General features: G+C 38.7%; 2 protein-coding genes and 1 non-coding gene across 5 annotated transcripts; 1 reads left to right on the plus strand and 2 right to left on the minus strand.

Annotated features, from left to right (window-relative positions):
* Positions 1-7025: 7025 nt before the first annotated feature.
* Positions 7026-7132, plus strand: LOC138884428 (small nucleolar RNA R71). The gene has a single exon (XR_011404622.1). It is a non-coding gene; the product is annotated as a small nucleolar RNA R71 (small nucleolar RNA).
* A 3888-nt stretch (positions 7133-11020) lies between these two features.
* Positions 11021-15531, minus strand: LOC104239949 (interactor of constitutive active ROPs 2, chloroplastic-like). Of its 3 annotated transcripts, none has more exons than XM_070165514.1 (4): positions 15517-15531; positions 14787-14823; positions 13688-13865; positions 11021-12961 (listed from the first exon to the last, which is right to left on the minus strand). In XM_070165514.1, exons 1-4 carry the CDS (start codon positions 15524-15526, stop codon positions 11357-11359), a joined length of 1830 nt encoding a protein of 609 aa, XP_070021615.1. In that variant the 5' UTR covers positions 15527-15531; the 3' UTR covers positions 11021-11356. The 3 variants fall into 3 exon arrangements, with proteins under 3 accessions (XP_070021615.1, XP_009793009.1, XP_070021616.1); XM_009794707.2 differs by lacking the exon at positions 15517-15531 and adding an exon at positions 14938-14952; XM_070165515.1 differs by lacking the exons at positions 14787-14823; positions 15517-15531 and adding an exon at positions 14304-14758.
* An 8493-nt stretch (positions 15532-24024) lies between these two features.
* On the minus strand, positions 24025-24735 carry LOC138883860 (tropomyosin-2-like). Its single transcript, XM_070164577.1, has 2 exons — positions 24257-24735; positions 24025-24139 (listed from the first exon to the last, which is right to left on the minus strand). Exons 1-2 carry the CDS (start codon positions 24733-24735, stop codon positions 24025-24027), a joined length of 594 nt encoding a protein of 197 aa, XP_070020678.1.
* Between the last annotated feature and the right edge of the window lie 1890 nt (positions 24736-26625).

Below are 26625 nucleotides of genomic sequence, written 5' to 3' on the forward strand. Positions count from 1 at the left end.
CTAATTGAAATTAATTAACTGGAGAACAATTACAATTGGACAGTAACTTGCAACGGTCAATTGACTGAATTACAAATGAAAATGCCAAAGTAAAGTAGCTAAGATAGGATAATTTTCTGGAAACAATAGCGGCTAAGCAACCAAATTGGCTGGAAAAAAAAAAAGAATCGATCCTTGATATGTCACTTTATTTTACTGAAATTGATGTTAGATATATAAACTGAATCTACTGATGCCTTGCAGCATGAATTGCATACATATATTTGAATGAAGAAGTCATGATCTATTAGTACTGTTTTAATCAGTGCACGACAATGTTAGACCACAAAAAGTATTCCTTCTATTTCTCATTTCTCTACTTATCTCACCTTTCTTTGAAATAAAACTAGTTAATACTAAAATGGATCAGATTAGGGTGTTACATATTAGCGATAACTCAACTAAATCGGGTTTCTGACTTTTGCTATACTGGGCAAGGAAGATAAGAAAATTCTCAATATGACCACTGCCTCATTGAACAAATGAAACAAATCAGACCAAACCTATTGCTGAAGACTTAATTTAAACGCTGTCAAACCAAACCCCATAGCTCGTCGAACAAGTATTTATAGAAAACAGAATAGACTAGATGCTAACACATTGCTCAAAGCAGAACAAGAGATCGATGCATAAACCAGCAAAACTAAAGCCTACGCGAATCCAACAGACCATTTAAATGCAAAGCAAACTTAAGAGAATTAAAATAGAATACATTCATCATCTCAAAACATAGACAAATTCTAAACATTTAGTTTGTTTTAATCCAAAGGTTTCATCACAATTTTAGTCATACTTCAGATAGAGGCAGAGATATGGACCTGAGAAATTCTTAATCAACAGAAAATTAAAGGGACTTGGCGACGTGCTTGAAATGAAAAACAAACTGCTAAAAATCTTGATTCAATAGGAACCGCGACCAAAAACTCAACAACGGACCTCGAATCGATTTCTTTGATTTGGGACTGGAATGCTCGACTTCAAAACAAAATCGAGCAGCTTGCCTCCATAAATTCCGATATGAGAATGAACTGAAGCTTTGTGTAACAAGTAGTTCTGAAGCTCAGAGAATCGAATGGTAACTGACTGGTTATGGGGGTAAATTTTCGCCGGCTTCAGGCGAATCTCGCTGGCGATGGAGGTCTGGAGATGCTGGTCTTGGAGAGGAGGGGTCTAGGCATCTAGGTTTTTTGGTTGTATTTTTTGTGTGTATTTTCAGCTACTCTTATTTAGGGTGCCTAGGTTAGCTTTTGTACGTTTTTTTTTTTTAGGTTAAGGGTATGAGCCTAGGTTAGGTCCGAAAATTAAATTTAAAAATGAGTTATCTGAGCCCAAATTTTATTCTTTTCGTGAACGACATTAAAATACGATCTTGTTTACTAATTAATTCCATTTAAGTAAAATAACTATTAAAATAATACTAATCGTTGAAACAAACCTATTTTTTGGTATTTTCAAATATCATACTATTTTTGTATATATTTTTTATTTAAATTTATGAAAGATACGTATTAAAATATTTTTGTAATTTTCATTTTTCTTGTGATAAAATAAAGTAAAAGACTCAAAATTAGGCCTAAACTAAATATTTACATGCTAAAATAGGTGAAATCTCGGGGAGGGTCAAAATTCACATGTCTACAGGCGTGTGTGTTTATGTGAGGTTTTAGTGGGAGTAAGTTAGAAGAATACAAAACAAAAAGAAACTAAAAAAAAACTTACCTGGCGAGGCGTGCTCCTACGCGAGCTCAAAGGCAGGCGACATGAGGCTCCACGCGAGATGCGTCTCGCTGTAACCCATGCGAGGCGAGCTCCTACGCGAGAGCTCTATCTGGTGACGCATGGCTTAACGACTATCCCAGCTCACTGGGGACCAGGCTACGCGAGATGTAGTGTACGACTTGTCGAAATTACCTACAAACATGTTAGTTCCTAAAAACAAAAAGAAAAATTCTAACTACACTAAAAATCAACTACGAATTTGGTTGCCTCCCAACGAGAGCCTTAGTTAATGTCACAGCATGGCGAATACAACATTACAATGTGTTACCTTCCATGAAGTGCCTGATTTAACGTCGCAGCACGATGCAAGCAATCGACATAAGGCTCGCTCATTGATGGCTCTAGCAAATGAGTCACCGATACTACTTTTGTGTCATCCATGCCCAAATAATGTTTCAACCTATGACCAGTGACTCTAAACTTGCGAGAGCTATCTTCTAAAGCAATCTCTACGGCTTCAATGGGATGAATCTCTAGCACACGAAATAGTCCTGACCATCTTGACTTCAATTTACCCGGAAACAACCTCAATCTCGAATTGAACAATAGTACCACGTCTCCCGGCTTAAAATTTGGCTCAAGAATGTTTTTGTCATGCACTAGTTTCATTATTTCCTTATATAGTCTTGTACTCTCAAAAGCATGGTAACGAAACTCGTCAACTTCATGCAGCTCTATGACTCTACTAGTTCCAGCGGCCTACACATCCAGATTTAATTGTCGCAACACCCAGAAGGCTTTATGCTCTAACTCCACCGGCAAGTAACATGCCTTTTCGAACACCAATTAATACGACGACATACCAATCAGAGTTTTGAATGCAATGCGGTAAGACCATAGTGCATCATCCAATTTTCTTGCCCAATCAGTCCGAGTAGCATTTACAATTTTGGTCAAAACACTCTTGATTTCTCCGTTTGACACCTCAACTTGCCCACTTATTTGTGAGTGATACGGAGTAGCAACTCTATGGCGAACGCTATATTTCTCCAACAACTTTGCAAAGGCTCGGTTGCAGTAGTGAGTGCCCCCATCACTGATGATAGCTCTTGGAGTGCCAAATCGGGTGAAGATGTTCTTTCTCAGGAAACCAATAACTGCCTTCGCATCATTTGTTGGAAGTGCCACGACTTCTACCCATTTCGAGACATAGTCCACCGCTACAAGTATGTACTTATTGTTATATGAGCTGACAAATGGTCCTATAAAGTTGATTCCCCATACATCGAATACCTCAACCGCTTGAATTGGGTTCATGGGCATCTCATGTCGACAAGAAATATTCCCTGTCCGTTGGCACTCATCACAACTTTTCACCCAGAAGTGTGCATCTTTAAACAACGTCGGCCAATAAAAGCCTGACTCCAACACTTTAGCCGTTGTCCTTACACCTCCAAAATGTCCTCCATATGGTGAAGCATGACATGCCCGCAAAACAAAATATTGATCTATCTCGGGAATGCATCTCCGAATCATGTTATCAAGACAAATCCTAAACAAATATGGTTCATCCCAGAAATACATGCGACAATCACGAAAAAAACTTTTTCTTTTACATAGAAGACAAGTCATAAGGAACAATACCACTTGCCAGGAAATTTGCGATATTTGCATACCATGGTGTAGCCTTGATCCTTGTTGCTAAGAGTTGTTCATCTGGGAAAGTCTCCATGATCTCATCCACCTCAACCTTCTTTTCTGCTCCTTCTAACCTGGACAAATGATCAACAACTTGGTTTTCTGTTCCTTTTCGATTCCAGATTTTCAAGTCGAACTCTTGTAGCAGTAGTACCTATCGAATTAGGCGCGACTTTGACTCCTTTACCTCAATTTGGTACATGAGGGTAGCATGATTAGTGTAAACAATTACCTTTGAGCCTATCAGGTATAACCTGAATTTATCAAATGTGAACACCACAACTAGTATCTTTTTCTCTGTCATTGTGTAGTTCAGTTGGGCGCCGCTCAAGGTTCTACTTGCATAGTAGATCAGATGCATGACTTTATCTTTCGCTACCCAAGAACTGCTCTTAAAACATAGTCACTTGCATTTTACATCAGCTCGAAAGGATGCCCCTAGTCGGGGGCCACTATGATTGGTGCAGTCACCAGTTTCTTCTTCAACTCCTCAAACACTACCCTCCAATCATCAGAAAACACAAAAGGGTGATCTTTTTCAAGAAGTTTACACAAGAGGTTAGCAATTTTGAAGAAATCTTTTATAAACTGTTTGTAGAAACCAGCGTGGCCAAGGAAACTTCGTATTGCTTTGACGGACATGGGTGGTAGTAGCTTTTCTATCACATCTACCTTTGCACGATCCACCTCAATGCCCTTACTTGACACTAGGTGTCCCAAGACTATACCTTCTTGTACCATGAAATGACACTTTTCCTAATCGAGCACCATATTAGTCTCCACAAATCTTTTCAGCACTCTTTTCAGATTCCTTAGGCAATCATCGAATGAGTCTCCCGCCACTGAGAAATCATCCATGAAGATCTCTATAATGTCTTCTACAATATCTGTGAAGATGGCCATCATGCACCTTTGGAATGTGGCGGGTGCATTGCATAGACCGAACGACATTCTCCGGAAAGCATAGACGCCATATGGACATGTGAAGGATGTTTTCTCTCTATTTTCTGGGGCAATAGAGATCTGATTATACCCCGAGTATCCATCTAGAAAGCAGTAGTGGGACCTCCCAGCCAATCTATCTAACATTTGATCAATGAACGGCAAAGGAAAATGATCTTTTCGGGTGGCCTTATTCAACCTTCTGTAGTTTATGCAAATTTGTCATCCCATGACTGTTCTTATTGAGATCAATTTGTTGTTCTCATTTTGCACTACAATCATTCCACCCTTCTTTGGCACACATTGAACTGGGTTAATCCAGTTGATGTCAGATATAGTGAAAATGATCCCCGCATTTAACCACTTTATCACCTCTTTTTTCACAACTTCTTTCATGTCGGGGGTATGTTCTCTAGAAGGCTTGTAGACATCTTCCAGTAGAATCGTATGCATACAGAAGGCTGGGTTGATACCCTTAATGTCTGTAATGGTCCACCAATTGCAGCCTTGCACTCTATCAATACCTACAAAAGTTGTTCTTCCTGCATATCTAACAAACCAGGTGAGATAATAACAGGTAAAGTTGAGTTAGGTCTCAAGAAAGATACCTGAGATGAGGTGGTAACGGTTTCAGTTCCAACTGTGGTGGCTCTTCGATCGATGGCTTAACTAGATGAGCCTTTCTTTCTTCTAAGTGCAAAGACTCAAATTTAAGCTCTCTTTTCCAAAACCCTTGGCCTTCCAGAGCCAACACCCATTCTGCCAAGTCCTCTCTATTTACTTATTCTAAGTTCATGAGACAGGCTGCTAGAGGGTCTTTAGCATTCAGAGTCTCATATTCCTCCGCCAAAATTACATCCACCACTTCTATTAGAGAGCAGTTAGCAAATTCACTTGTTCGCCGCATAGACTTCTGTACATTGAATCTTATCTCTTCATCATTCAGTCTCATTTTTAGTTCTCCAGTTTCACAATCAATTAGAGCTCTCCCAGTGGCCAAGAATGGTCTTCCCAAAATTATGGGAATCTCCTCGCCAACCCAGCAGTCCAGAATGACAAAATCTGCTAGAAACACAAATTTTCGAACCTGCACTAGTATATCATCAAGAATACCTGATGACCTCTTCACTGTTTGGTCGGCTAGCTGTAGTAACATGGATGCGGGTCTTGCTCTTCCAATGCCCAACCTCTTGTAGATGGCCAAGGGCATCAAGTTTATGCTTGCCCCTAAATCACACAATGCTTTGGCAAAAGCATAGCTGCCTATTATGCATGGGATTGTGAAACTCCCTGGGTCTGACAATTTCTCAACTATGGGTCTCGTTACGACAACACTGCAAGTCTAGGTTAGTGTAACGGTGGCCAAGTCTTGGAAGTTGAACTTGCGAGACATCAAATCCTTGATCATTTTGGCATACCCAGGCATCTCCCTCAAGGCTTCAATTAGTGGAATGTTCACCTGGATTTGTTTCAATATCTCCATGAATGTCTTATACTTCTCATCTTTCTGATATTTGGCCAATCTCTATAGGAATGGTGTTGGAGGTCGCTTCCTTCCTGTGATTTGAATTTTATCCTGCTCAGGCACTGCCTCTATTGTCGTTTCTTGTGCTACTTCAGTCTCCTTCGTCACCTCTTTTTCTTTGCATGTGCTCTCTTGTGCATGCTATATCGCCACCTCAGTTAATCCTGTTGAATCATCTACCTCAATGGGTACTGGCACAAGTGTTTCACGTGGTCGGCTTTCGCGAGAAATTTCTTGCTCTAGATATAGATCTCTACCCTTTTTAGACTCATTTACATAAGTTGTTTTAGGCCCTGCTCTTTTGGATTGACTTGTGTGTCTGCAGGTAACGTCCCTTGGGAGCAATTATTCATATCTGTCCTAACTAAATCTCAATGCCTTTTATCGCCGATTCATGTGAGTCCACTATCTCTTGCATTTTTCCATTGGACCCAATCAGTTGTTGCAGAATTCCTTTAATTTTAGACAACCCATCATCTTGTCTCACTATCTATTGTTGTTAGGCTGTTGATAAGCTAGCTGCTGATTTTGCTGGTTGTATCCTTGTTGCCTTTGATAAGGCACAACTTGACCCTATGGTCGTATAGCTCCAGAATTGCTGCTATTATTGTACTGTTGTTGTGCTGGTCTATATTGCTGATTCTATTGCCCCAATTTTGGCCACCTTGCATATGTCCTCCATAGTTGGCCACATAGTTCATATCTTCCTGATAGTGCTGGTTGTCACTATCCGCACTCCAAGAGCATACATATGGTTGGTTAATGCATGGTGTATATAAGCCTCCATTAACCGTATCAACTATGTGTACATGCTGCTTCTGTCCTGATTCATCGATCTTTTTGGTGAGGATACTCATTTGTGTCATCAGAGTGGCCATATTTTTGGCTATGGAGTTGTTTGGGTCCAAAGCCACTAAGTGAACGACATGAGTGATCGTAGAGTCTCTTGTCATCCATCCTGAGTTTTGAGCCATTTTATCAAGTAGGATCTTACATTCTCTGAGATTTGCTCAAAAATACTCCACCTGCTGAAGCATCAACATTGGCCTTTAAGATGTTTGCCAATTCCATGTAGAACCTCTGCCCCAATATCTGATCCGGAATGCCATGATGTGGACACTTAACCAGCATACCCTTGAACCTCTCCCACGTTTCTTGTAGTGTTTCTGTTGGTCTCTGCCTGAAGCTTACTATCTCATCAATTTGTTTGGCAGTCTTATTGGGTGGGTAGAATTTGTTCAAAAATTGCTTGACTATTTCCTCCTAAGTCGTGATGGAGTTTATGGGAAGAGAATTAAGCCAAGTCTGAGCCTCTCCCGTCACCGATAATGAAAACAATAATAGCGTTATTGCTTCCGGTGTCACATTAGGTTTCCTTTGCGTGACACATATTGACATGAAATTTTTCAGATGCTACTGAGGATCTTCAATGTAGGACCCTGAGAACAGTCCCTTGTTCTGCAACAAATGTAGCATATTGTTAGTGATTTGAAATGATTCTGCTTGTATCTGAGGGATTACAATTGTGGCGCCAAATTTTCAGCGATGGGTTGTGCCCAATCATGTAATGCTGCTTCTGGAACAAGAGGCACCACAACCTAATTGTTCGAGTCATTCGCATTGTTTCTGTTGTTGTTTGGATTTTCTATTCCGTCATCCATGTCTGGTTCGATTTGTTCTGTTGAGTTCTGTTGTTGTTTGCTCTTCTTGTTTGCACGATTCAGTGCCTTAAAAACTTTCTCAGGATCTGATAATACTTCGAACAATTCACCAGTTCTTGAGGAGTTTCTAGGCATGCACCTATAACACCCAAGACTACAGACATAAGAATTTCAATGTATTTAGTTTAAAATGAAGAAAATTGACTACACTAAGAATTCTAACACTTCTTTTAGCTACAATTAATAACACCATTAATTCTCCGGCAACGACACCAAAATTTGATCACTCCCAACTATGCCTTATAAAAAAATACTAAGCAGTCGTTGTAAATATATTCCGGTTAACAAGTTCGGAGTTGATTCCGACAGGGAATTACTCTATCAAGCACAACTACTAGACTCGCACAAATTCGCGCAATCAATCTTCAAAAATATTTAAATAACAAATTGGATGTTTACTAACTAAATATTACGTAATGAAATGCAGTAATTAATAATTAACTATGAATAAGTTGTAGACAAGGTTTGGAATGATCTAAGATTATGATTTCCCCTATTGTCGGAATCCTTTCCGCTACATTTTCTATAAATTTGCCTAAGTTTTCTCTACCGATCATGAATCTCTGAGTGTCGTAATTCTCTCCGGAGTAACTACCATAATTTACTAGACATATTCTTCCGAATTACGCTAGCTGGCACTAAGTACTGCTCACTCGGATCGCACCAACGTTTCGTTATTCCTAATCCCACCTTTAAACCCTTCGTATTGATCTCTCATATACGTTAGGAGTGATGTTATTTAATAATTACCTAAATATGCACTCTCTTTCAACCAACCACAATATAAACGTAGTTGAACAAATAGAGAAAGAGCTACGGCAAATCTATATTAACGTAACAGGAAAATCATCCTCCAATAGGTTCCATCAAAATCCTAGATTAGGAGTTTAGCTACTCATACTCATAGTAACAATATCCCAAGTATTTTGCATAAATAAATTACAAAGTAAACAAGAAAGAATGTAGAAATCGATGATTCTATCTCCCAACGGGTGTTCCATGAGCTATTCTTGCCTCCGGTCGCAAAACTCTTTCAATAGTGGTGTTTAATGTCTATTTATATGTGTAGAAAAAACCCTAGATGACATAACCCCAGTCCAAGTCCAACAAGGAGATGAAATAAGCCTTAAAAAACACGGATCAGGCTCGCCTCAGACCGTGCCTCGTGAGGTAAAACGCGAGATGAACCTCGCCCAGACCATGCGACGCCTGCCTCCATGCGAGCTCAACCTCGCCTTATCCCTCGCGTCGCCTGCTCCCACGCGAGCTCAAGGGCTCGCCTCGCCAGCTTCCACGCGAGCTCAAAGGCTCGCTTCGCCTGCTTCTTCATTTCTTCCGCTGCTCAATTCTTTCTTTCGTCTTTTCAACTGTTTTCGAGCACTTTTTACACTTTACATATTACTTTTGCTCTAATTTCATCTCCAATGCACCTACACATAAAATAGACTCCATTACGCACAAATAATGTATAGTTTAGCATTAACGCACCTAAAATGCAAGGTAAATAATGTGCTAAATTATGGAATTATAGCCACACATCACAAACTCTATAATAATCATTGGGCGACTTACACCAATTACGTGAACACTGTGGGATTCCATTCTAAGAAGAAGGGTTTTAGCCATACATACCTCAATTGAGCTCCCCTACGCTCTAAAATGACCCGGGAATCTTAGCAACACCAATCTATTGTAGAAATATAACAAATTGAACTAAAATTAGGGAAATGATCATGGTTCCAGCTCATTTGAGCATTTTATCAACCACCAAGTGTGCATTAAGGTTTTAAGGCCCTTTTTATGAAAGATTTCACCATCCCATACCCCATTCTTTACTATCCTTAACTCACAACCTCCCCACATACTTTAAGAATACATGCATGCAAGATATTCCCCCCCAATATCCAATAATTGTCCTTCAATTATCCCCCTTTTTATTAGATTTTCGGAATTGAAGCTAGTGTATACATTCTTACCTTCAATATGAGGACCTTCTTGACAATCTTCAAGTATTGAGCAAGAATTGATGGATATTAGTGTGAATGTTATTCTCTTACTCTAAGAACTCTCTCTCACTCACTCACTCGAAAATAGCAGGAATAAGCTCAAAATGACCCCTTGCATCTGTTTTATCGAAGCAGGGTCGGGTTATAAAATTAGAAAAATAGGAGCCCTGAGACAGATCTGCGGTCGCATAATGCTTCTGCGGTCCGCATAATGGCCCTTAGGAACTGACATTTTCTGCTTTAGTCTGCGACCAGTCTGCGGTTGGCAGACCTGTTCTGCGGTCGCATAATGCGCCGTAGAACTACCATCTAAAAAATTTCAAGCTTGGATATGCGATCGAAGTGCAACTCGCGAAATGGTTCTGTGGTCGCATAATGGGCCGTAAAAATGACATCAAAAATAGCCAAAAAGACTGCCTCACTCTGCGGCCATTCTGCGGCCCGCAGAGTGATTATGCGGCCGCATAATGAGCCGCATAAACACACACTTCTACAACACATTTTTCTTTAACTCTTTAGCATACTGTCCAATCCCATAAGATCCGAGCAGCGGCGAGCTCTACTATTTTTAAACCATACGCCTATCTCGACACCACGAATTTCCGGTTTTTTGCGTAGGATTTTATGGAGCCTTATAGAAACGATACATAACAACCCTCCAAACAAGTATAATCAATTATGGTCCTTTGCAAATCTATCCAATGGTTTTACTCCTCTATCCCGCTTTTTTCAGTTCCCTCTTAGCCATTCCGAAAGAAATAATTTATTGTGCATGTGATATGTTGGTTTAGATGAATTATAATTCTTCTTTACATGAAATGTTAATATCGATTAATTAAAATCAAATTATAAGTTCATTAGAGTTTTCCATGACCTGTGTCCAATAATTATGCGTCACACCATGTGAATGTTGTGTCCATCTTTATTCTTCTCTATGCTTTATATAATTGATTTTGTGTCTTTTATTCCGCACATCTGTCGTAACAAAATTATAAAAGAGTTGTGATCGAGTAGTGCAATCTAGGTTTTACACATGACATCATCTCTAATAAAATACGAGACCAATAAATCTCAATGGTAGATCGAGTTTCATTCTGAAAATTAAATCTTTCTTGATTCGGGAGTCTTGGCGTAACTGATAAAGTTGTTGTCAAGTAATCATGAAGTCACGGGTTCTAGCCGTGAAAATAACCTCTTGCAGAAATGTAGGTAACACTGCATATAATAGACCCTTGTGGTCCGGCCTTTTTCCGGACCCCGCACATAGCGGGAACTTAGTGCACGTTTCGAAGCGATGAATAGATCAAATTCTACGTTTAATTATCTAGTTTGCTTCATTACATTTGCACAATTTGTTGAAAATACCAGAGTACACCAACTACCATGTAAACAAATTATTGTAACCAAAAAAAAATTACAGCACTAACTACCTTCTTAGGAAACATACAGGTATTGGCAGGTGAAATCATAGAGTGTTCTTAATTTCCAAATAGCTATACAAAAATCCTTGCAGTAGATTTATTAACAAAAACTGGAAACATAAACTACACTATGAGTAATAGAGAAATCAAACAGTGATTATTTAATAGCAACCTGCAAGATATGCTTCTACTTCTGGCAAAGGGCTGCCTGATGCACTAAGGGTCCGATGAAGGGTCGGACTATTGTATGCCTGCGTATTTCTGCAAGAAGCTGCATTTATGCTTCTACTTCTGGCCTTTTTTCAATAAAACACCAATCTTTTTCAACATGTTGCCATTCTTCTTCTTCGGCGAGTCATCATCTGTATCTTCAGATAATGGAGAATCCAGCTTCCCACCAATAGTATGGTAATCTAAAGAACCTGTTCTCTCTACATATTTCCCGTTGTTGCCGGTTGAAAGCATAGCTGCAGCTGCCTCAGCAGCTTTCCTCCACTGATCAGCTTGCACTTTTAACCTCCTCAACTCGGCTTCCATCTCGGAGTTAGCATTGTGTGCTGCATCCAACTGCTCGGTAACACGTGCTGCCTTTCGGCTACTTTCATCTGTCAAATGTCCTAACTTCATCAGAGTCTCTCTTTCTACACCTTTCACGGCTTCTGCCACAGCAAGAGTTTCATCATTCACTTTTCTACCCTCGGTTTCCCTCTTCTTGATTTCTGACTTCAGCATCTCATTTTCCTCCTTAATATTCTGCAACTCTGTCTCTTTGTCCAATAAACTCGCCCGCAAATCTCCCAAAGTTGACTCTGATTCCTTCAGTACAGCTACTAATTCAGATTCTCTATCAGCAGACTGTATTTTCTCAACTTGCATATTTAGCTCCTTATTTTCGTCCGAAATGTTTTGTAGCTTAGCTTCTTTGTTCATCAGTTTCTCCTTTAACTCTTCCAACTCCGCTTTTGCAACCTTTAACTTCGCATCCCATTCAGCCTCTCTCTGAGCTGATTCAGACTTTGATTGTTCAACTAACTCATAGGCACTTCTAATCTGCAAAGTGCTTTGGATATATTCTTCCTGATATCTTCTTTCCGAAACCTCCAATGCAGTTCTCAGTTGGCTTACCTCAAGTTTTAGATTACTGACCTCAGTTTTGAGTTCCTCGGCTTCCTCATTAACTCCATCTACGGTACCTTGAGCGGTTTGGAGCTCACTGACAAGTTCCTCCAATGTAGCTACTTGATTCTTTGACTGTTCTAACTCCAACGACAAGGATTTGCAAGCCTCCATTGCTTTTAGACCTTCCAAACGTAGAGTATCCTCGGTCATCTTTGCTATTTCTAGCTGCATCTGAGCTTTACTCATTTCTTCAAGCGCACAAGCCTCAGATTCTTTGCTATCGTTTAGCTGGTTTCTCAGTTTTTCGACCAATGTAAGGGTTTCCATAAGTTCTACCCTTAAGCTTTGAATCTCAGCATAAGCTGATTCAGCGTGGCGAGCTTGATTGGCTTCAGAATCAGCCACTCTGTCCAATTGACTTTTAAGCTTCTGGATTTCATTCATGGCGGAAGCAAGAGCAGCTGAGTCATATTCGTGCTGCTTCTGGACAGCCTCGAGTTCAGATTGCCATGCTCGATCTCGATCTTGTGAGATCTTGCGTAGCTCCAGGATTCGAGCATCCTCAGAATCGGAGAGCTCAACTAGTTGTTTCTCGGACTCCTCGAGCTTCTCTGACATGGCTGCAAGCTGCTTCTTAGCTTCCTCTGCCTCTATTTGAGCCTTCCTCTTTAATGATTCCGATGAAGTGAGCTGATCCTTTACTTTCTTCAGCTCATCTTGGAGTTGAGCAAGCTCGGTTTCCAGTTCAGTATCTTTGGTTGGATTCTTCTTCTGTTTATAAAAAGTAAGAAACATGAGCAAATTAGTAACACTTGTGGACCTCAAAGTGGAAGATACCAACAGAAACACAAGTATTAAGAAACAACAACAACAACCCAGTATAATCCCACTTAGTGGGGCCCGGGGAAGTTAGTGTGTACGTAGACCTTATCTCTACCCTAGGGTAGAGAGGCTGTTTCCAAATAGACCCTCGACATGCTTCCCTCCAAGAACTTCCCACCTTGCTCTTTGGGAGACTCGAACTCACAACTTATTGGTTGGAAGTGGAAGTTGCTTACCATCAGAGAAACACCAGTATTAAAAATAGAATAGATAATTTTGTAAATTTGAGATTTTAAGTTGTATAAGTAGAATATTTCCATCAAATACTGTTAGTGCCTTGAACCAGATAGAGTCAGACAGGAAACCAAAACAAAGAACAAAGTTATTTTAAATGGTTATTTTGAAGCATCAGGGTAGTATCGGGGTAGGCTGCCTACATAACATCCCCTCGGGTGCGGCCCTTCCCCGGATCCTGCGTAAACACAGGATGCTTCGTGCACCGGGCTGCCTTTTTTTCTATTTTGAAGCATATGAGTTAAAGCATAAATGAACGCAGTAACTGCCAATTTATAAGTACGATAGGTTGTAAGTTTAAACATAATTGCGAATATTTGATAGACTTGTCCTAGTTGCAGAAATTTTTTATAAGCCTAAGTATGTATATTTCTTCTTTACCTCCACCACTGGATTTCGTGGAGAACGGCGGCCAACAACTTTGACACCCCTATCTTTAGGTGTACTGGTAGCTGGATTTGGAGCTGACAATGAATCAGCATCCGACCCTGGAATTTTGAGCTTTCGAGCTGTTTTTGGTGCAGGAGATTTCCTTTGTGGAACCTCCACAGAAATATTCCTTCAGCCAAAAACAAGGACAGAGGTAATGAGATAGTCAAACAACTAAGTTCAGACAAAAATCTAGTACTTGAAATATGTGAATCACCATCAGATTATTGATTTCAAAACCTCTATAGAAAAGAACATTGCAGAATTGTCACATAACATTCATATTTTCTGGAAACATGTTGCATCTGGTTAGAATTTGGAGCAGAATCAGTCTTGTGATATTATTCTATTGCTAATACTAATATGTTACAGAAGTTTACACGTTAAATGGTCAAAGATATTCATTCACATAACAGGTAATACGAGAGACGTTGAATCAAACTCTTTTGTTCTTCGTCTTCCCCTTTTTTATGTGATAAATATCGAACTCTTTTGCATGAATGGCGCGCATACTATAGTTACAAACATTGCTCTTAGAGCATGTTTGATTTGAGGTATAGAACTTTACATTAATTCCAGGCACTTGGCACTTGGTAACTCCGACAAGCCTGTACGCAGAAATTACTGCAGGGGTATTCCAAAAAGCAAGGTTGTTTCTGATATAGATAGATAACAACTAACTTTACTGTATCGTAAATTTGTAATTTATTTTATTGTTGTCATCTGGTCACAGGTTCAAGCCATGGAAACAACCTCTGGCAGAAATACAGGGTAAGACTGCGTACAATAGACCCTTATTGTCTGATCTTTTTCCGGATCCTGTGCAACGGGAGCTTAGTGCACTGGGCTGCCCTTTTTTTCACTCCTTCATTCGGTAAATCGATCTTCATATACTAAATATAATCCACAACCAATGCTTTCAAAGCTCATGGAAGAAAAGGGAGAAAATAATGAAACAAGACGAAGGCTTTTGAATTAAATGTAAAAAGATCAGTAAATGCAGAGTGGGATACCCATAGACTACTGACAAATCTGATTAAATTAGAAATACCTTGATTTTGGTGTCTGCATATTCCTCTGAGCAACACCTGAAATAGTTCAGAAGATTCCTTGGTTTAAAAAGAAAATTTTATTAAATATGCAAATTTGATTTGCAAATTTCAATCTACATCCAAATTAGAAACTAAACTAAGTAAACACACCATTCCTTCAAAGGAACTCTAGATACAAACTACCTCCACTACCACCAACCAAACCTACAATACAAGAGCAAGAAGCCAAAATACTAAAAAGAGAAAAAATGGAAAAAAAAAAAAGTTTCAACATAAGAAAACAAATGTCATTATGTAAGCCATATCTAAATTCAATTCTTTTTTTCCTTTTACTTCATTTCTACTCTTGTGCTTATACTGTATAGCAATAACACTTTTGGACAACATCATATATGCCTAAGAAAATGACATTAAAACCACATTTCGAAAATTTTGAAAAGTTCCCACTTAACATAGTAATCACTAATAACTTTATGTAACATTAATTAACAAATAATGGGAAATCTATTTTGATTCTTTTTTTATAAGTTTCTAATATGTACATAGATTTCATAAAATAACACACACAACAACAACAAGAAACCTAGTGTAATCTCATACTGTTAGGACCGAAAAATCAGGTGTCATGCGGAAGCTATCAAAACAAACCTTGAACGATGATAAATCATACAACACAAGAGAAATATATCAAAAGAGACGCAAACATATAACGTGGTTCGGTCAACTGACCTACATCCATGGCGGAGATGAGCAATCCACTATATAAAAAGAGAGTACAAAATATTGAGAGAATAACCTCACGAAGAGGCAAACACAAGTGACACACTAACACTTGTCCTGTAAAGTTCTCCCCCTAAACACGACTCTCAAACCCCATATGGCTACATTGTGGATGTTGCTGAATGAGAAGAAAGGATCCTCAATTTATAGAAGTCCAAATATTTTCCTACAAGAAAAAGGACTAGCCAAGTATAGGAGAATTATAATTTCCTTCTACAAAAAGGAAAACTCAATTAAGGTAATTATATTGCGATTTCCTTCAACAAATAGGAAAACCAAATATGGTAAGAAAATTATGGCAAACACCTAACACATATGTGGGGTCTGGAGAATAGTATATACGCAGACCTTACCCCTATTTTGTGAGAAGATACTCAGTTCAAGAAAAGCAAAATCGCAGCTATGTTGAAAAAAATATGGAGATCATAAAAATAGGCCACTGCATAACGTAACAAGTTTAAGCTCTGCTAATATTTAGGCAAAATAAGACCTTATTTTAAGCTTGTCTAAACCTCCACTTGAAGTTAATTACTTTGTGTACGTGTATTTTAACTTTATGCTAAAGTAAAGAAAAACAAAAAATAAAGAAACTTCAGGTGATAAATTTTCTCAAAATGAGTTACTACTGAAGTTACATAGATCTAACAAGTCTCATTTTACTATAAAAAAAAAAACAGAAAACAGAAAACAACAGAAGAAAAAGAAAAAAACAGTTCGTGCACAAGTTATCCCGCGTTTCACGCAGGTCCGGAAAGGACCGCATTCAAAGAATATGATATAGACAATCTATCCAAATACAAACGTTAATAACTGCTCCCACTATTCCAACCCGTGACCTTATTGAACTCAGCATAATCTCAAACGCTAATTTAGACTTAAAAACCAACTAAAAATATACTCAAGGACTGAAGCTTAATACTAAAGAAACCAACACCCGTTCAACCAAAAAAGAAAAAATAAAAGAAAAAGAAACCAAACCAGTTGAGAAATGAATGTTTTCAACAACCACTAGTAGTCTAGTACAACAAACACATGAAAACAGAGAGACAAACATAACCATTTACAGTATAAAAGAAACAGTTTTGAACTGACCAGAAGATCTCAATCAAGTGAAAATAAAGCTTCTAATGAAAACCAACAGCTGCTATCTTTTCCAAAAAAGGAAAAATTCCAAGAAAATGCCTAAGAAGAAGAAAAATACAGTGAGTTTACTGTATTGGGAAAAATTATATTTAAATATAAAGGTGACGTGTCGAGACACGTAGACTGGTCAAATGGTCAAAGAATTACAACTAGCCAAGAGGCACGAGTTGCAACAGATACGAGCAAATGACAGAGGAAGAGGCACGGGCAGTTATTCAAATAACTCAGCGCCCGTACCTATCTAAGTCATTTATGTCCGAGAATCAAAATGAATGAATCTTACAATAGAAAAGAGTGCAGCTACGACATTTAATAGGCATTAAATGTGAAATACATTAGAGAATTTGTATTGAATGTAATGATTATGTAACGTAACATTCAATGTCTTTAATTACTCATAATAGCCTCATTATGATTTGGGCAAAACGTATATCTCCAAGATATCTATAAAAGGGAGATATCTGATCAATTGTAAGGACACGAAACATTATTGAAATAAACTTTGGTTTACTTGTTTTTCTCTTGATTACTCTCTTGCTACCTAAATTACTTCCTTTTATACATTCTTTTGATTATTAGTAACCCGTGTTCTTCTAAATTCTAGCTTTGACTAAAATTTCATTTTTTGGTTAAACAAATTGGTTCCGTTACTGGAAAACTGATAATCTATTTTCTTTTCACTTAACTTTCCTTGTTGCATCAATTATGTCGAACAACAATGACAACACTCAAGGAAACCAAGAGAAGCAACAAAATCAGGGAGATCCACAGAATATTAACACTCAAGTTCCTACTCCACGAGACTCTCCACGACAATCTCGTGAGGGTACTCCTGATGGGTCTCAAATAAACGAGCATGCTCAATTTGAAAATGCTGAAGTTATTGATGAAGCTTTGCAGAAATTAATTGCTGCTCAGGTCAACAAAGTTGTTGAGGCACTTGTTAATCAGTTACTTGTTGCAACACCCACACCTACTCCAAATAATAACACTTTGGAAAACCCTCATTTCGGGCTTGTTAACTCAGGCAACGGTGGAACTCCCAGTGAATCACAGGAGAGAGAACCAGGTAATGTAATTAATTCTGATTTACAAAATTTAGTACTAACCTTGCAGAAACAGCTCAAGGAGCAAAGTGAGCGCATAGAGCAGATACCCGGGGTGACGCCCATAATCAAAGGGGTAGATATGGATAGATATTCGCAACAACCCTGGAAGCCAAGTGCTGCTCCACTCCCAATTCCAAAAATATTCAAAATGCCTGATATTCCAAAATATGATGGAACAACAGACCAACGAGATCACGTGACTGCATTCACAACAGACGTAAAAGGCAACGATTTGACTAAGCAGGAGATTGAATCAGTATTAGTCAAAAAATTTGGTGAAACACTCACCAAAGGAGCGCTAACATGGTATTCTCTTTTACCCGAAAATTCTATAAATTCTTTTGCTGAGCTTGCAGATTCTTTCATCAAAGCACACTCGGGAGCTCAAAAAGTAGAGAAAAGAATGGAGGATATTTTCAAAATCAAGCAAGGGGACTCAGAACTGCTTAGAGAATTCGTGGACAGATTTCAACGTGAAAGAATGACATTGCCACGTGTACTTGACAACTGGGCAGCTATAGCTTTCACAAGTAATTTGAATAAAAAAAGCTCAGAAGCTACGGGGAGATTCAAGGAAAGCCTTCGAGAATTCCCAGCTACAACGTGGAATGATATTTATAACAGGTATACCACGAAGCTGAGGATTGAGGAAGATATTGTTCCACGATTTCAAAAAGAAGAAAAGGTAAGTTCGAGACGTGTAGAGACCGAAAAAAGATCCGGTAAAAATAGGTACGAGCCTTACATTAGACCTGTGGGAAAGGACTCACGGTCAAAGCAGAATAATCAAAGGTACGATCACAGATCAAGAAACAGAGAATCAGGTTCTTCATCAAGATTCAGGAACGAGCGAAACAACTATGAGTCACGAGATGATGATAGAAATTTAAAAGCGAGATTCGGTGGTTACAACTTCAACGTCAGCACCTTCGAGCTCGTAGCTGTTTTGAAAAGCATGTGAGATAAGGTTTGATGGCCAAAGGAAATGAGGTCGAATCCAAACAGGCGCAACCCTGACCATTGATGCGAGTTTCATAATGACCACGGACATAAAACAGCAGATTGCAGATTTTTACAAAGTGAAGTTGATCATTTATTAAAACAAGGATATCTTACTGAGTTGTTCAGTGAGAAAGGCAAGCAAGCTTACATGAAGAACAAGCAGGAGCTTCCAAAACCACCTTCTCCCAAAAGAACTGTCAAAGTTATAAGTGGGGGTGAAGACGTCAATGGTATATCATATACTGCAGCTAACAAAATTTCCAAAGTAACGATTACCCAAGGGAAACGGGTGCAGCATGTTTTAGAGAAAGACAACATTACATTCAATGTAGATGGCGTATTAACCCCTCATAACGACGCACTAGTAATATCTTTAATTGTACATGATACTAATGTGAAACGATTTTTGATTGATCCAGGTAGTTCTGTGAACATTATTTTGCTAAGAGTATTACGTGAGATGCAAGCTGAAGATAAAGTTATACCAAAGGCGCATACTCTATCTGGATTTGATAATTCTAGTGTCCTTACGAAAGGAGAGGTAACACTCACCACATTCGCTGAAGGAGTCATCAAAGATACAAAGTTCCAGGTGGTAAATATGGAGATGACTTACGACATGATTCTTGGGAGACCATGGATCCACGAAATGTATGTTGTTCCTTCAACCTTGCATCAAGTTATTAAATTTCCATCACCATGGGGAATCTATCAAATTCGTGAAGATCAACATACAACCAGGGCTATCAACTCTGTTGCAGATACAAGCACGAGAAATGAAGGCAAATAGCAATCACAGAAGGCAGTTGAGGACACCACAACACAAACCTCAACTGAACAAGGGCAAACAGATGTAGATTCAAGGCATGATACCATTCAAGAACCAGAAGAGAATGAAAATATCAAAACAACAATAGAGGAATTAGAGCCTGTCGTGTTATTTGCTCAATTGCCTGATAAAAAGTCTATGTTGGATCCAATCTTAGCCAAGGTATGATAGGTAAGTTAATTGAATTTTTGAAAACTAACGTGGACTGCTTTGCTTGGTCCCACTCTGACATGACAGGAATACCACCGGAGGTGATGACTCATAAACTAAAGGAAGATCCATCATACCCTCATGTCAAGCAAAAGAAAAGAAAGCAAGGAACTTTCAAGAATCAGGTGATCCAAGAAGAAATCCAAAAATTGCTAAAAATTGGTTCCATTCGTGAGGTAAAGTATCCTAACTAGTTAGCTAACACTGTTGTAGTTCCAAAGAAGAACGGTAAGTGGCGGGTTTGTGTAGATTACACAGATCTTAATAAAGCCTGCCCTAAAGATTTTTTCCCACTACCACACATAGATCAATTGATTGATGCAACTGCAGGTCACGAACTATTAAGTTTTTTTAGATGCATATTCAGGTTATAATCAGATTAAAATGGATCCGAGAGATGAAGAAAAAACTTCATTCATAACAGACAGGGGGACTTACTGTTATAAAGTAATGCCCTTTGGTCTAAAGAATGCAGGTGCAACATATCATAGGTTAGTTACCAAAATGTTTCAAGAGCATTTAGGAAAGACTATGGAGGTATATATAGATGATATGCTTGATAAAACTCAGTATTCAAAATATCACATATCACACTTATCTGACACATTTTCAATGTTGCGCAAATTTAATATGAAGTTAAATCCCGAAAAATGTGCATTTGGCGTTGCATCAGGTAAGTTTTTGGGTTTTCTTGTTTATAACCGTGGTATTGATGTGAATCCTGCACAGAATAAGGCCATTGAAGAAATCCCTGATATACTTTCAAACAAGAAAAAAGTTCAAAGATTAACAAGGAGAATTGCAGCCTTAGGAAGATTCATTTCTAAATCATCAGAGAAGTGTTTTAAATTCTTCTCGGCCCTTAAGAAGCAGGATCATTTTGAATGGAATGAGGAATGTCAACAGGCACTCAGGAATTTGAAAGCGTACTTATCAAATCCACCTTTACTGGCAAAACCAAAGGCTAGGGAAAGACTACTCATTTACCTTGCTGTTTCGGAAGTTGCGGTAAACGCTGTTTTGGTCCGAGAAGAACAAGGTAAACAATCCCCTATCTATTATATTAGTAAATCTTTGTTAGATGCGGAGACGTGGTATCCTCAGTTAGAAAAACTTGCACTTGCATTAATCATAGCATCTAGAAAGTTAAGACCTTACTTTCAGTGTCATCCTATCGCTATAGTAACTGCCCACCCTTTACGTAATATATTACATAAGCATGAGTTATCAGGTAGGTTAGCTAAGTGGGCAATAGAGTTAAGTGAATACGAAATCACATACCAACCAAGAACTGCTATAAAATCACAAGTGTTAGCTGATTTCGTGGCTGATTTTAGCCAGGGGATGCAATTAGAAGCAAAAAAAGAATTACAGGTATTCAATGGAGCTAACCCGGGAACTTGGACTTTATTCACTGATGGCTCATCTAATGTAAAAGGTGCAGGTTTAGGGATTGTTTTGGTACCACCTACAGGTGAAACCATTCGACAAACTATTAAATGTCACTCCATAACTAACAATGAAGAGGAATATGAGGCTATGATTGCAGGTCTAGAATTGGCACGAGAGCTTGGCATAAATCAGATTATAATCAGGAGTGATTCGTAACTCGTGGTTAATCAAATGCTGGGGACTTATACAGCTAGGGAAACAAGGATGCAACAATACTTAGAAAAGGTACGAGAATTGATAAAGCAATTTCAAACCTGGAAAATTATACAAATACCAAGGGATGAAAATGTTGAAGCGGACGCCCTAGCTAACCTCGCATCTGCAGCTAATGTGGCAAGCGAAGCAAACACTTCAGTTATACATTTATTTCATTCAGTTCTCGATACTGATAAGAATGAGGTAAATTTTAATAATTTAACTTGGGATTGGAGGAACAAGATTGTTTTTTTTGCAGTATGGTACCGTCCCTGATGATAAGAAAAAACTCATGCGCTTCGAAAGAAGGCTGCTCGGTACTGCTTAAAGCAAGGCAATTTATATCGTAAAATGTTCGGTGGTCCCTTAGCAAGATGCCTCAGACCTTCGCAAACGGAGTATGTAATGAAAAAAATACACGAGGGACATTGCGGGAATCACGCAGGAGGAAGGTCATTGGTAAGAACCTTAATTAGGGCAGGTTATTACTGGCCTAAAATGGAAGAAGAAGCAAAAAGTTTCGTGGCCAAATGTGATAAATGTCAAAGGCACGGTAACAATATGCATAGACCTGCGGAGTTATTACATCCGGTCATTGCGCCATGGCCATTTATGAAACGGGGAATGGATATCGTGGGTCCATTACCACAAGCAAATGACACGTAAAGTTTCTGCTTGTACTCACTGATTATTTTACTAAATAGGTGGAGGCAGGAGCATTTAAACAGGTGCGAGAAAAGGAAGTCAAAGATTTTATTTGGCGGAATATCATATGCCGATTCGATGTACCAAAGGAGATCGTGTGTGATAATAGCCCTCCATTTATTGGAGCTCAAATCACGAAATTCTTTCAAAGTTGGCAAATTAAAAGGATTACGTCTACACCTTATCATCTGGTGGGTAATGGGCAAGCAGAATAAACGAACAAGGTTATTATAAATAATTTAAAGAAACGATTAGAGGAATCAAAAGGTAACTGGCCTGAAGTGTTACCTAGAGTTTTATGGGCATATCGCACAACTGCAAAAACAAGTACAGGAGAAACACCGTTTTCATTGGTTTATGGAGCTGAGGCTTTAATTCCAGTTGAGATAGGGGAACCAAGTACATGGTTCACACAGGCGACACAAGAATCTAATGACGAGGAGATGCGGGTCAATCTAGATTTACTCGAGGGGAGGAGAGAAGTTGCATTAATAAGAATGGCAGCACAAAAGCAAGTCATAGAACGATATTACAACCGAAAAGCACGCCTTAGATTCTTCAAAGTGGGACTTCGTGTTTAAAAAGGTTTTTCAATCTACAAAGACAGTTAACGCGGGTAAATTAAGTCCAATATGGGAAGGACCCTATAGAGTTCGTGATATTGCAGGAAATGGAGCATATGAACTGGAAACAATGGATGACAAGATACTACCTTCACATTGGAATGCTGTTCATTTGAAGAAATACTATTTCTAAGGAATACCCACGGTCAGTTATCACCATTTTAAATTTAATTTTTGAATTGTTAAAATTTTACTAACGATTTTAGATAATAGGCAAAAGGCTAACCCATACTAAATTATGAGTCACGACCTGTAAGGCACACAGAATAACCTAAAATATTTGGCCTAGGGTTACAATTATTCTGATAAAAATTCAAACGGGTTAAGCAGTCTTCATCTATAATCGCGCCTCCGAGTCCCGTATATTTTTTCTTTTCAGGAAAAGGACCAAATGAGAGAACTATCAAGTGCTCGAGGCTTCATACTTTAACACTCAAATACTTGGGGGACTACATAATATACACAGACATGTGTATAAATAAGGCAAAGAAGATAGAGGAAAAATCAAGCCTAAAAGAGTCAAGTGCAGAGTAAAAGTCACAAAGTCACGAGATGGAGCCACGAGCTAAGGCCAAAGAAAAACCTCACTATAGTTAGGGTAAAGGCTATGTACTAAAATGGGTTATAAGGAAAAACCCCGTGTCTATTATTCTTCTTTTGTAAAAATATGTTACAAGAAAAATAGTTACGAGAAAGTTATAAATGTAATTCAAATACATGTAAAGTATTATTCAAAACTTGTCAAAGTTATTTCAAAGAAACATGTGTGTTCCTATTTCTTTTATCGTATGATAACACCATTATGAAGTTGAGACGTCTTCTTCATTAAGTGGCAAAATATAAAAGGGCCCTCTTTTATAAAACTCATGTTTAAATTAATTAGTCATGAGATTAACAGAAGCATTTTTGAAGAACAAAAATGCAAATTATTCTATAAGTCCTTAAAAATAAAGGCAAGAATAAAGCAGACAGAAGTTTAAGATAATAACATGAAAAACTTCTTAATACTTAAAAACTGAAGACTAAGTACGAACTTAGTCATAAAACTATGAAATTGTTTATACAAATTGCCCCATAAAAGACTTGGGGACTTGCGTTTCCAAAACCAACCCTCAAATGAAACTAAGGGTTTGATTACAATTTTTCAAAATAAAAACAAAAACAAAATCATTCAAATGATTAAAACTGGTCACTGAGAAGTTTGTGGAACTGAAGCAGGAGCATCAATAGCAGCGGGCTCAATTTGGGCAGGTGCATCAACAGATGCGGTTTCAACTTGGCTTGCAGCAACAGGCTCGATTGGGCTTGAAAGAGTTGGGATACCCGTATCAGCTTCAACATTCACGGGAGCTTCAACCACGGGAGAAGGGAAGTCCTGAGTTTGCTGAGCTTTTTCAATGGTTTCATTGATCTTAGCTAACTCCGACTCCAGATTGAAGTTTTCTTGGCTAGCTTCAATTAGAGTATCACGACGTGAATTCAAAAATGCCCAACTTACCTCAACACCAGATTTTTCTTCAAGGATCTCATAATCTTTTTCCCAATCAGCAATCTCATTCTTTAGCTCTTCATTTTCAGCCAAGATGGAGTTATAAGAAGCTTGAAGAGAGGCATGGGAGCTCTCTAAAGCACGCACCTTATCAGTAGAGACTCGAAGGTCTTCTTGTGCTTGAGTTAAGCTTTGCACGAGCTCCCCAGCGTAAACTTCTTTTTGACTCAAAAGAGCCTTTAACTCTCTGTTCTCTTCACTGGCCTTAGATAGTTGATCCGAGAAGGAGGATTCGAGACGTTCTTTTTCTTTTTCTGCTTGGCTTGAGGAAGCTTTTACAACCGCTAACTCTGAAGTTAAAGCCCGCACTTGCTGCTCTAAGGTACTCTTGCTCTCTTGTAAATCTTCCATATCAATTTTTGCACTCTCAAATTGTTCCTTCCATATCAAAGTCGTATGATAACACCATTATGAAGTTGAGACGTCTTCTTCATTAAGTGGCAAAATATAAAAGGGCCCTCTTTTATAAAACTAATATTTAAATTAATTAGTCATGAGATTAACAGAAGCATTTTCGAAGAACAAAAATGCAAATTATTCTATAAGTCCTTACAAATAAAGGCAAGAATAAAGCACTCAGAAGTTTAACATAATAACATGAAAAACTTCTTAATACTTAAAAACTGAAGACTAAGTACGAACTTAGTCATAAAACTATGAAATTGTTTCTACAAATTGCCCCATAAAAGACTTGGGGACTTGCGTTTCCAAAACCAACCCTCAAATAAAGCTAAGGGTTTGATTACAATATTCCAAAATAAAAACAAAAACAAAATCATTCAAATGATTAAAACTGGTCGCTAAGAAGTTTGTGGAACTGAAGCAGGAGCATCAATAGCAGCGGGCTCAATTTGGGCAGGTGCATCAACAGATGCGGTTTCAACTTGGCTTGCAGCAACAGGCTCGATTGGGCTTGAAAGAGTTGGGATACCCGTATCAGCTTCAACATTCACGGGAGCTTCAACCACGGGAGAAAGGAAGTCCTGAGTTTGCTGAGCTTTTTCAATGGTTTCATTGATCTTAGCTAACTCCGACTCCAGGTTGAAGTTTTCTTGGCCAGCTTCAATTAGGGTATCACGACGTGAATTCAAAAATGCCCAACTTACCTCAACACCAGATTTTTCTTCAAGGATCTCATAATCTTTTTCCCAATCAGCAATCTCATTCTTTAGCTCTTCATTTTCAGCCAAGACGGAGTTATAAGAAGCTTGAAGAGAGGCATGGGAGCTCTCTAAAGCACGCACCTTATCAGCAGAGACTCAAAGCTCTTCTTGTGCTTGAGTTAAGCTTTGCACGAGCTCCCCAGCGTAAACTTCTTTTTGACTCAAAAGAGCCTTCAACTCTCTGTTCTCTTCACTGGCCTCAGATAGTTGATCTGAGAAGGAGGATTCGAGACATTCTTTTTCTTTTTCTGCTTGGCTTGAGGAAGCTTTTACAACCACTAACTCTGAAGTTAAAGCCCGCACTTGTTGCTCTAAGGTACTCTTGCTCTCTTGTAAATCTTCCATATCAATTTTTGCACTCTCAAATTGTTCCTTCCAATTGATCGCCTCTAACTGAGAATCACGTGCTATCTTCTCTGAATCGCGTGCTACCTTCTCCAAGAGGGGGATTCTGTTCATCATTTCTGTGCTGATAAGATTGGCCTAAAAAAGGAAGGGAAATAAGAATCCCAAAGATAAAAAAATTTTACAAAGTAAAGAAGGGAGAGAAGGAAAATACCTTCAAAGTGGCATGCACGATATCGTTCATTAGAGTTAGGGAACTATGGCTCTCCAACTTTGCTTTTTCAATTGTTCCAATTAAAGGCTCCAGCCATACATCTGCCTAACCTGACTTCCTCAAAAGGCTGCTATCAGCAGGAACTTCAATAGTTACCCTCCTCATAGCGGCACTTCTACTTGAAGAGCCCACTTCCATATGATGAACGATAGAAGGGGGAATTGTCAAAGGAGGATCGGTAGAAGAAGTGAAAACAGTAGAAGAAGGAACAGAAACAACTAGGGCTGGTAAGGAAGGAATCACAGGCACGGGAGTTGAAAAAGAAGATAAGGGTATTTCATCTAAAACAGGCCCTAAACTTCCACTACCAAAACCACTGATGAAAAGTTGATCAATAGACTCACGGGTATCATGAGGAGTGATGTCATCGTCAGGAATTATTACTGGGGTTTCAACAGGTTCGGTAAGAGAAACAGAAAGATGAGGGGAAACTTCAACTTCGTCATCAGAGACGATGCG

Source organism: Nicotiana sylvestris, chromosome 12 (assembly GCF_000393655.2).
Source record: "Nicotiana sylvestris chromosome 12, ASM39365v2, whole genome shotgun sequence".
Taxonomy (NCBI): Eukaryota; Viridiplantae; Streptophyta; class Magnoliopsida; order Solanales; family Solanaceae; genus Nicotiana; species Nicotiana sylvestris.

Coding starts and splice junctions, on each gene's coding strand:
- LOC104239949 (XM_070165514.1), bottom strand. Junction 13,866..14,786: donor ATGCAGACACCAAAATCAAG/GTATTTCTAATT, acceptor TTTTGGCTGAAG/GAATATTTCTGTGGAGGTTC. Junction 12,962..13,687: donor CACGAAATCCAGTGGTGGAG/GTAAAGAAGAAA, acceptor TTTTATAAACAG/AAGAAGAATCCAACCAAAGA.
- LOC138883860 (XM_070164577.1), bottom strand. CDS start 24,735: ATGGAAGATTTACAAGAGAGCAAGAGTACCTTAGAGCAGCAAGTGCGG. Junction 24,140..24,256: donor AACTTCAATCTGGAGTCGGA/GTTAGCTAAGAT, acceptor AACTCTTTCAAG/CCCAATCGAGCCTGTTGCTG.